At 30.9% G+C, this 11,883-nt stretch overlaps 1 protein-coding gene and 1 long non-coding RNA gene across 3 annotated transcripts; both read left to right on the top strand.

Moving 5' to 3' along the window:
• On the top strand, positions 1–2,343 carry LOC132720219 (uncharacterized). The gene is made up of 2 exons (XR_009624312.1): positions 1–328; positions 364–2,343. It is a non-coding gene; the product is annotated as an uncharacterized LOC132720219 (long non-coding RNA).
• Positions 2,344–4,827: 2,484 nt separating this feature from the next.
• On the top strand, positions 4,828–10,469 carry LOC132720218 (uncharacterized). Of its 2 annotated transcripts, none has more exons than XM_060704295.1 (3): positions 4,828–4,968; positions 7,990–8,220; positions 8,633–10,469. In XM_060704295.1, the coding sequence occupies exons 1-3, from the start codon at positions 4,923–4,925 to the stop codon at positions 8,767–8,769; spliced, it is 414 nt and encodes a 137-aa protein (XP_060560278.1). In that variant the 5' UTR covers positions 4,828–4,922; the 3' UTR covers positions 8,770–10,469. The 2 variants fall into 2 exon arrangements, 1 of the variants encoding a protein (XP_060560278.1); XR_009624311.1 differs by lacking the exon at positions 4,828–4,968 and adding an exon at positions 7,041–7,183 and having other exon boundaries at positions 8,633–10,468.
• Positions 10,470–11,883: the final 1,414 nt, after the last annotated feature.

Below are 11,883 nucleotides of genomic sequence, written 5' to 3'. Positions count from 1 at the left end.
TCATGTAAAAGGATGTCAACAATGGATACTTGTTAGTGTCAGAGATCAATATAAAGTTATGTTGTTTTGATGACAGAGATCAATATCAAGTGATGTTGTTTATGTGCGTGAGATGAGTGGAAAGTGATGTCATTTTGGTGCCAGAAACCATAATAAAGGAATGTAATTTAGGCACCTTAGATCAATATAAAGTGATGTCATTTTGGTGCCAGAAACCAAATATAAAGGGATGTCATTTTGTGCCAGAGATCAATATAAAGTGATGTCATTTTGGTGCCAGATATCAATGTAAAGTAGGGTCATTTTGATGCCAGAGATCAATATAAAAGTGATGTCATTTTTACACCTGAGATAATTCTAAAGTAATGTCATTTTTGCACCTGAGATCAATATAAAGTCATGATGTTTTTGGTGCCATATTGGTTAAAGAAGAAGTAAAGTTTACTGCCAAAAATGTTTTGTTAAAATCATATTATCGAAGTAGTTCTGAACCTTGACCTGTTGAACCCAAAACTGATTAGTGTTTGCCACTAGTATAGAGCCAGGCAAGCCTACACATTCATGCAGTCTGAAAAGACTCTATACTATTGGTAACTCTATTTCTGTAATTTGATATCCAAATCCATTTAACATCAAATGTTCCATAGTCAAAATAGGGCAATTCCATTACACACTTTCAACAGGTTAAGGGTCATGTAATAGTAGCCTCTGTGAGGTCTCGGCAATGAATTCTATTATATAAATACATTTCATCATCAGTTACAACTGTATATTGTAATTGTGTATCCTGTTGTAAGATATATTGTGTTCAATGAGTATAAATGAACCAGGACTATATCACTGGTTAGCAAAATAATTTTAGACCTTTGATATGAATAATGTACAAATGTGTTCATTGAAAAGTAGAGTGAAGGTAAATGTATGGAATGTATTCCCGTGCCAAATGTAATGTAATTTTAGGTTTTAGACCAGTTTTAAATTTTCTTCCTTTCTTCTATTAATCATGTAGCAATATTACAACTTCAGCTTGTGTCGTGTTTTTGTTAGATTTAGCATCATTTCATATTGCACGATATCATAATGTTGTCATATTCTGTCAAGCATTTACCTAATATTGTATCATGTGAGTCTGTTATCATGTATTTTGTCTGGTGTTGTTTTTTTTTGGGGGGGGGGGATTTGTAAGAAATCTGTTTTCCACCTACGTTCGACAAAATTCCCCTCAAGTGTTTCCAACCAATTCATCTTGGAAAAATATATACTTTCGTTCTAATCCCTTTCAATTTATGTAACAATTATATACATATAAAATGTAATATATGTAAAATATTGAAATAAATATGTTTAAAAATATACCCCATGTTGCTGTTTTTAGGTAACTTCAGGTAATATTCATTTCATATCCTGGGAAATAAATTGTGTTAAAGTTCTGCAATAGAAAACTTATATATTGTTTCATTTCTGCCATAGAAAACTTATAAAAAGACTAGATGCTTTCAGTTATTTTCAAATTATTCAACTTTATTACTTGCTGTTCAGAGACAAGCTTTTTGGCAATATTATAATTGCGCTTTTAGTAAAGAAAATTTGGCGGTTTATAATGAATTCAATATTGGTTACAAATTTTTCACTTGCATCCACTGTTTATTATTTACTACTGGCAAATTTATTTTAACATACCCATAACATTTTCATAAAAAACATGTAATTCAATCGAATTAAACTTGAAAAATATTCAGATTGCCCCCCTTTGATATAAATAAGGGCAACAGAGTATTTCCCCATTATGCTATATAAAATCAGGTTAACACAAACCCACTACATCTTGTTTTAATTTGACCACTGTATGTCCTTTATTTAGACATTTTCTTTGTGACTTTGTATTTTTCCTTGTGACTTATTTTTTTATGCAGGTAATTACTTAATAATTGTGTAATAGGTGCTACTCTCTATTTAGTTATGAATCAAAATGCATGTTCATTTGTGTTACTTTGTTATCTAATTTATAGTCTAGTCCATTTGCATATCTCAATAAAAAAAAGTGTTAGGTTATATATAAATTCCTTTTGCACAAAATAAATCTTGTCATCTTTGATACATATATTTATCAGAAATCGTTGATCAAATGCCTTGTACCGGTATTTGAATTGGTGTTTATTTTGCAATAGTACGGTAACTTTTATATCCTTATTTTTATCATCAAAATTTGTTATATGCCATTTTGAAATAAGAAACAAGGTAAATGAATCAATAGACCCTCATCATTTATTATTACATGTATTATGTTTTTTTAAACTTATAAATTTTGTTTTTATTTGTACATAATAAAATTAATGAACAACAGTAAGTTTTGCTTGTTTGTAAAAAATGGACATATTGAATTTTATAGTTAATTTATGAATAAAAATTAACTATAAAATTCTTGAACAACAATTTTTGTTGTTGCTCATGAAATCACTTATTTAATATTAAGCTTGACTGTCCAAAAACTAGCCTTAGGGAGACCTATTGTACTCTCCCAGGTGTTGGTGTTGGCTTTGGCATTGGTGACACTCTTTGGTTAAGTTTTTGTGTGGAATTTTGTATGAAGGGACTTTGTTGAAACTTCAGACACGTATTTGATAGTATAATAAGTCACTACCAAGGCCCATAACTCAAACATGGATTTTTACAGAATTATGGCCCTTTTTGAACATAGAAAATTCTACATTATCCTGACTCTAGTTTTACTATCCAGCATTGAGAATAGTCAAGTACACTGTCCTACCAACAGTACTTTCAGTATGATCATTAATGTTAATGGGCAAGATATGTCAGATAACTTATCTGCAAAATGGACTTACAATCTTGAAAGGCCTTGAAAGTCCAACCCTGGATAAAACAAAAAAGTGCCTGAACGTTTTTCAGATTAAGTTACATTGTATATACATGTATATATGCAAATTTGACTCATGTATGCATCAGTGGTGTGACCCAGTGTACATATTCATCATAACCATTTCTCCAGCCGGTACAGATGGGAATATCTTACTCAAGTGTAACTGTTAATGAACTGTAAGTGATCAGCCTTTGCCACCAGTATAGAGCCTGGTAAGATTGCACTATGCTGCTTGAGTGCTTGCTGACCAACTTCAAACTTTGAAACTTTCATACTAGATCTAATATCGCGAAAATTGATAAAAGACAATTCCAAAAATGAAAGGTGAACAAGTCCATTTAAGAAATTGAACAGGTTAGGGTATTAAGTCTGTATTAAGTCTTGGTTTTGACATAACTGTCGGATAACACAACCTTAATCTACTAGCTACTCTACAAAAACATGCAGCCACAGATGTGTTATTAAAAATCTTAATTTGTGGTTTTTGAAATTAATAAACCTATAAACTATGTACAATGCAATAACATCTGATATGTATATTTCCTTGAAAATTTAGAATATAAAAGAACTAGCATTACATGTTCATGTGATTTTCTCGTGCTTGTTAACTGGTAGCCTACCAGTTCAGACGGATGTCAACCAGCTTATCATGCGCTGTTCAGTATTCAGTCAGTACATGAAAATCTTTTTCTTTTTTTTTATAAATGATGGTTTTGTCCAGATTAAAAAATTGACATTTAACATGTTAAAGGTTAAAAATTGATTAATCTGGGGGAAAAAAAAGAAAGACTAAAACATGGAAATTTGCTATTATACATGTATAAATGGTTGAAACTGTTACACTGAGTCGTATAAATTGACACTAGCCTTTATTACTAATAATATAAATTATAGAGGATATTGAAAAAAAAAAAAATCTATAAATACATGATTTATTTTCATTGAGTGGTATGAAAATAAATATTTCATGAGCGGCAGTAGCTGAGCTAGTAAATATCTGATAATTTTCATTCTACAAGATGAATTGAATTTTCTGTTTATTATATACATTTTTATTTTTTATGTTACAATTTGAAAGACTTCACCATTAACTTTTTGTATTGTCTTTATTTAGAAGAAAGTAGTCTGACAAGACACCAGTGAAAATATGGAAAGTATGTTTCTGAAAATAGAGAAAATGTAAATTCGCATTTTATTTCATCAATATGTGTAGTTCTTGATATTTCATTTATAAGTACTTGTATATAATAAACTAGTACATGGCCACTGCTAATTAGTGGATTTATTTTTTATTTTTAAAATCAAAGATACTTTAAATTGGTAATCAAACATGGCAGGTTAAATACATACATGTACACCATATAACCTGGTTAAAATCTTAATGACTATATATTTATACTAAGTATACAAGTATACATACTAATTAAATGTATGTTATGTTGGTTTTATCACTTGTGACTCACATATAATAGAGGGGATTTTTTTTTTTGGTTTCATAACACAGTTATCTATCATGACATAATAGAATGTTAAAAAATTGCACCAGTGTGATTTTGACTAAAGTTAAATGACAGACAGACAATATTTACATTACATTTATCAAATTTAAATATAGAAAGGTGGCGTGAAAAGTTCATCTGGGGATAAAAGTTGGACCTTCAACTCATACTTGATGAGTCAAGGTTGAAATAATGAAATGCAGTGGCGGGTTTGTATGAACTAACTTTAAGAGGTTTTCAACTTTTATGACCAGAATTATGACATGTATATAAATTACTAATTAAGCTCTATTTTTTTTACCATGTTACAAGCACCCTAACTGAAGAATATGTTCATTTCAATATACATAAAAAAGTACTGAAAAACATAAATTTCATATTCTGAACTTCATATCAGATTTCTCAACCACTGGTATTAACCTCTACACCAGTTTATGGACATTCCGATATAATAAAATGTACAGTGCATACAACGTCCCTTGCCACTTCTTGTAGACATTCGATTGGTGGACATCACTCTAACACTAATTAAGGAAGGGAGTAAAATGTCAAAAGTTTGTAATTCAAGGAATTGTATTCATCGTGAAAAAGGTTTGATTATTTTTCATACTTTATAGAAAGCCATAAAGTTGCTTTTTAATAATTTTGTTATAATTATTGAAATATTTCCTTTTTACAAATATCTATTTTAGATAATGTACATGACTGAATGTCTATATTTTACATTCATGGTGCATCCAATGTCTATGTACAGTTTTCATTCATGATACATCCAATGTCTATGTACAGTTTTCATGATGCATCCACAGTGAGTGTATACCTTTTCATTCATATTGCATCTAATGTATACAGTTTTCATTGTGGTATATCCACTGTATACATTTTCATTCATATTGCATCTAGGTACATCCACTGTATACCTTTTCATTCATATTGCATCCAATTTATACAGTTTTCATTGTGTTGCATCCACTGTATACCTTTTCATTCATATTGCATCTAATGTATACAGTTTTCATTGTGGTACATCCACTGTCTACCATTTCATTCATATTGCATCTAATGTATACAGTTTTCATTGTGGTGCATCCACTGTATACCTTTCCATTTATATTGCATCTAATGTATACAGTTTTCATTGTGGTGCATCCACTGTATACCTTTTCATTCATATTGCATCCAATGTATAAAGTTTTCATTGTGGTGCATCCACTGTATACCTTTTCATTTATATTGCATCCAATGTATACAGTTTTCATTGTGGTGCATCCACTGAATACCTTATCATTCATATTGCATCCAATGTATACAGTTTTCATTGTGGTGCATCCACTGTATACCTTTTCATTCATATTGCATCCAATGTATACAGTTTTCATTGTGGTGCATCCACTGTATACCTTTTCATTCATATTGCATCCAATGTATACAGTTTTTCATTGTGGTGCATCCACTGTATACCTTTCCATTCATATTGCATCTAATGTATACAGTTTCATTGTGGTGCATCCACTGTATACCTTTCCATTCAATATTGCATCTAATGTATACAGTTTTCATTGTGGCGCATCCACTGTATACCTTTTCATTCATATTGCATCCAATGTATACAGTTTTCATTGTGGTGCATCCACTGTATACCTTTTCATTCATATTGCATCCAATGTATACAGTTTTCATTGTGGTGCATCCACTGTACCTTTTCATTCATATTGCATCCAATGTATACAGTTTTTATTGTGGTGCATCCACTGTATACCTTTTCATTCATATTGCATCCAATGTATACATTTTTTATTCATATTGCGTCCTTTTTCATGATGCATCCAATGTTTACAGTTTTCATCACCCAATGTATACATTTTCATTCAAATTGATTCAGTGTATACAGTTTTCATTGATGGTGCATTCTTTTTTCGTGGTACATCCAATGTGTTCAGTTCTCATTAATGGTGCATCCAATGTCTTGTACAGTTTTCATTGACATACATGTACAGTTTTCATTGTGTCTACAGTTTTCAGTCATGGAATGTACATCCAATGTATACAGTTTTCATTGTGTCTTCATGGTGTATCCTACATGTATATAAAAAAGTTGAGCATTCAAAAAGCCCAATTCTCCATCATGTTTATGAAATTAAAGTGGATTTTGTTAAACAAGTAAAATATGATTAATTAAGCTGGATGGATGCCTCATCTGTGTGAAATGTTAAAAGTTTTTTAAACGGATGAAGCCGGGGACTGGGTCTCATTACAAAGATCGTGATGACCCCCAAGACAGTGTCTGTGCTATCACGGACTTACCTACACCGGTGCCTATACATTTAGTCTATATAAATAAATTATATTTTTATAACAAGGGCTTTTTTTAAAATTATTTATAGGCATACAGTAGACTTTATTTAAGTATTGTAGATTATTATTATTGTCCTATTATTTACTTTCGTAATGAAGATTACTGCATAACACTGAAGATTATTATTACAGCATAATCAGTTCAGCGGTACAAATATAGGCTATTTATAGATTAACTGTGTCAATGTCAACGGAAAATTATAACGGATATCATGCGGCACGCGCATGATCTATTTATAATCGTGGGATTTTCCTACATAGGTAGTTATAGTTTGACCTACATAACCTGCATGATGAAATCATGTAAACACATCATGTATATTCACGATTTGCTTCATGGGCTTTCATTACTGATCAGTCCGCTGTTTGGAAAGCACAACAAAAGTGCGATATGATAGACAATTTAATACTAAATTGTGGAATTGATAATATTGGAAGCATTAAATTTTAGGTATGTTAATTGAATAAATTATCAATATTTTTCATATTATGCATAAACGATGATAAAGTGCTCGTAAAATAAGTTTTGTTTTCTATAAAAGGACTATTTTTATACCTTTTTGTAATTAAAATATCATTTAATACCTTTCAAATATCATATTATTTTACGTTTACTTTTATTGCTTACTAATTTTCAGTAAGTACACATGTAGAAGTACATGTACAAATAATTTTTACTGTAACGATGTATGGGGTTACTATGTATAACGTTTCGGATGATGAAATAGTTTCGTTGATTATCCACTCCATATATAATCGTATTATTAACATATATGTACATTTTCTAAATGAAAGTATATTTTATATATTGATCGAAATGTCCCTTTTCGTGAAAATGCACTGATTTGTTATATATTACACTTTCGTATTAATATAAATGTAATATGCACCGGTTAATTAACAGATTAAGCAGTACGTGTTGTTGTTCTTGCATTAAAGTTACAGAGGGTTTAATTAACTGTTTAATTGGTTAGAAAAATTGGTGTGAGTTGATTTCAAAATGGTTTGTTAGAAAGAACCTAAACCATTAGAAATTAGGGTCTCGATCAGGACGTCTCATCGGACTATTTTGTTTGTTTGTTTATTTTGATTGATTTCCGATTTATACGATGCAACTCTGCACGTGTGAGTTAGTACTCTTCTGGTACCAAGTTTGGATAGTGGGGTTGTTTAAACGTTGCTCTTCCTTTCATATTTCGTAACATTTATCAGTTTAATTAAATATGAATTTTACAGAAACATATTTTTTATTTACAGTTGTAGAGGGTAAACTACCAATGTCCCCAGATTTTGAAACATTGAAAGTGCGGTGTTACAGCAACCCAACAAGCAGCATAAGAATGACGTCACGAGGAACCGACATGCAGAAAAATAATGGGTTCGAGTCCAAGGGTCTGATTTTACTACTGATATGTGGGTTTTATGCTGTTATCCTTTTTATAGTAGCCCGTTTGTTGAGCTACGCAGCATCTAAAATATTATCACCAGGTGAGAGAAATTTAATTTTTAGAAAATATTGTAAGTGCAATTCATAAATTTTTATAGAGGTCAACTTTTTAGCATTGTTTCTTTGTCTTGATCTTTTAAAACTTTTCTATTTTATGTTTTGATCCAGTAATGTTGAATTTTCATCAACAAAATAGTGTAAATGACACTTAATATGTTACGAGAAACAAATATCATTTTATAAAGATATGTTTTCCAACATGTAGTTATATTTTAGTATTTTAATAAGTTTTTTTAAAAGACTTGATCCAAGAAAATAAAACTGCTATTTACACTTAAGATCGATTTTTAAATAGATCTATCTGAATTTTAATAAAATCTCCTTTCAACCATTTTGACAAATTTATATACAAAAAAATATCAAATAATGAAAACCTTTCTGCTTTATTTTCAGTGAAGTCAGCTATGTTCAGAGTTGAGAAAACCGAGATGTTTGTTAAAGACCTGTCTGACCAAAACAACAACAGCAGTCCAGTGTTGAAATTCAAACGAGAACAACAACAACGAACGCGGACATTCTCGCATGGGTGAGAATATCACTTGAAATTCTCATGGATTAAAACTTCATTCTCCAATGATTGGACAAGAACTTAAGCTTAAATTTGCTTAGTTTCATCCATTAAACCCTAAGGGAATTGTGGAAATAATCATAAGTATGTTTTTAACACAATGGAAAAATGAACACAAAGGTCCAATTCTTGTGTTTTAAAAGCGGCTGGTCCAGTCTTGCTACTGTAACTGGTAATTCGTTAAATGAATAGGTCGTTTAACAGAAAACCGAACATTGGTAATGCGCAGGATAAAACTGTCCAAAAACTAAAATAACAACCAGTTACGAATAATGCCATCAATATAGTGCATGTTTTATGTATTCGGTTTTGAAACAGATTGCATTATTATTCAACACGTGAATAATCACACCATGTACCAGATATGGCAAGATAAAATAATCTTGACATTGAACTTTGACGCTCGCCTTGAACCAGATAAAACTGGATAATGTTTACACGTTGGAAATTGTACTTTGATAAGCACCTGTATTTATGTTTATCTCATATGTCTGCTCATAGGTACAAGGACTAACTGATAAGCTGTCAAGGACAACTATTTTGTCTGCAACATAAATTTGTGGGTCGCGATAAGAAGCGCCTTCTAGCGGTGCGACCTGAATGCATTTGAATGTTTGATTTCAAAGTAGCTAAACGCTTCTAGATATTATTGTCTCTTATCAGAAACTAACTATTTTGTATTAAACAAAGAATACTCAGACAAAATAAAACAATAGTGAGCGACTATTATTAATACTTTTAGTGTTAGATATACATAAACGCATCAGTTTTAGATATTTTGTTATTTTTATGCCAAAGAAATTAATATTGAAATAAAAGTGAGTATAGATAAATTGTATAAAACAATTTAATGAGTATAGATAAATTGTATTAATAAAAAATAAACAATGTAAAATAATGCAAAATGTTGATTCTCACATTTGATTGAATGAGAATTTATGTTGCTTTTTTATTTGTACAGTTGTGTTAAAAAAATGGCATTTTTATTTTGTTTCGACTATGTATGTACATTTTGTATTTTTGAATATTATTTATCAAAATGTTTATGATAATATGCAACAAAAGAAAAAAAAACGAAAAAAAAAAAAAAAAAAAAAAACAGGAAGGAAAAAAATGAAATAAAAGAAAGAAACCAATGCTTGTTTTATTTTGATTTTATTTTCTTTATTGAGACAAATTACCGTTTCTCACTAATGAATGAGAATAATTCTGTAGTCTATGTAAGCCGATACTTACTGAATGTTTACGTCACATTTCCACAGTATCGACTTGACCAAATGTTCGTCTGCAATTCCTTCTGTATATCTTTCTACGCATGTGCGGGCCAAAGACAGCTCAGCCGTCTCGAATAAAATAAAAGTGATTACTTTTGAAGATTTAGGGATTAACCCTATTAATTCAGGCGAATTGCTAAATGTAAAAGCAAGATAACAAACTTACTTTTTTCAAAATAACAAACTTAAACAGGTTTTTTTTAGAAACTTTGCACGGTGATCCAAGCTTGATTACTGAAAACTTGATTTCCATTGGAAATAATATAGAGATACTTGTTCTAATTAGTAAACATGCTAACAACTGAATGATTCTTTATGCACGTTATTGCTTTCCATTGAATATTATTAATAGGGTTAGGGTTTTAAGTAAAGCATTCTTACTCCGACATTGTTAATATTTTAAGATTCACTAATTGAAGAAGACCTCAGTTGCCTGTTTCAAGCACCTTAATGAAACCGCTAGCTAGCTTCCCCATATGAAAAAATCCAAAGACAACTAGGGTTAGAACCACAGCAATGAGGGGAACGTGGTTGGACGAATCAAAACAAAGATATATGCCTGTTAAGTCACTTGACGATCGAAGCACTTTCCTCTTCTATATAAAATTCTTTCACCCGAGGAAGCTTAGGACTGTATTCCAAACATATGTTTTACAAAAAACTATTTAATACACAGTATCAAAACTAAAGAAAACAAGGGTGCCATAGTAGTCACAAAATACGCCCGTTTACGAAAGCTTTAGATGGAGAAGGGGGCATTATGGATAAGTGTTATCTAGCAAGCAAGTTTTTATCCTTGGCACTGTGTTATTAAATGAACCTTAAAACAAATCAGGAAGGAAGATATGCACAGGATGTGTGACCTTGACCTTGGTCGCAGGGACCTGAATTTTATGCACGGCACTCAGCCTCACAATGATGAACATTTGTGCCAAGTTATATTGAAATCCCTCTATGCATTTTCAAACGGGCGTATAAAAAGTACATGTAATTGTAATTTAATAACTAAAAATTCTGATTTAAGATTTTATTCTAGGGAAATACATTTCATTACAATTCTTAATCTTTGAATGAGCTGAACTGATATTTACTTGAAAATTAAAATATAATTAAATTTCTATGAGAAAGTATTTACATTTGATAAGGTAATTACTGTATGATCTTTATGAACAAATACCAAGTCTACAGAACACCATAGTTATCACAGTTAAGAATCTTGACCAATGAATGAAACATGTGTAAATAAATGTTACATTCTTTAGAACATACTCAAGTCAACGAAAGAGGATTATTGTATGCTTTGATTAAATTCTATTTTTAGAATTGAAAGTGAAAGTAGATCAAGGGGAGTAATTGTGTAAGTCATTTATGAACAAAGTAATAACTTTGTTGTCGCCCTTTGATTAAATTCTATTTACAAAATCTGGATATTTCATCATCTTTAGTGACCTTGACCTTGTATATATTGACCTAAATTATATGTATCACAGCCATAGTCTTGATAATGACCATTTGTGTTACAATCCCTCAATAAATGATGACTAAATGGTCCATATACACATCTTCATATTTTTATCTGAACTTTGACCTCTATGTGTGACCTTGACCTTGGCCGCAAGGACCTGAATCTTGCACGCGACACTCCGCCTCACAATGGTGAACATTTGTGCCAAGTAATATTAAAATCCCTCTATACATGTGGAAGTTTTGCTCCGGACAAGCATTTTTCAATTAGCTCTAAGTGTGACCTTGACCTTTGACCTAGAGACCTGGTTTATGTGCGCGACACTGCTCCTCATAGT

This window comes from Ruditapes philippinarum, unplaced genomic scaffold, assembly GCF_026571515.1.
Source record: "Ruditapes philippinarum isolate M1 unplaced genomic scaffold, ASM2657151v2 ctg4304_1_1_1_1, whole genome shotgun sequence".
NCBI lineage: Eukaryota > Metazoa > Mollusca > Bivalvia > Venerida > Veneridae > Ruditapes > Ruditapes philippinarum.
This window is presented reverse-complemented; position numbering and strand designations above follow the sequence as displayed.

Bases quoted from the DNA above. Each gene is read 5' to 3' on its own strand.
- LOC132720218 (XM_060704295.1), top strand. From the start codon at position 4,923: ATGTCAAAAGTTTGTAATTCAAGGAATTGTATTCATCGTGAAAAAG. The intron at 4,969-7,989 runs GTTTGATTATTT...TTTTATTTACAG, and splicing joins TTGTATTCATCGTGAAAAAG to TTGTAGAGGGTAAACTACCA. The intron at 8,221-8,632 runs GTGAGAGAAATT...CTTTATTTTCAG, and splicing joins ATCTAAAATATTATCACCAG to TGAAGTCAGCTATGTTCAGA.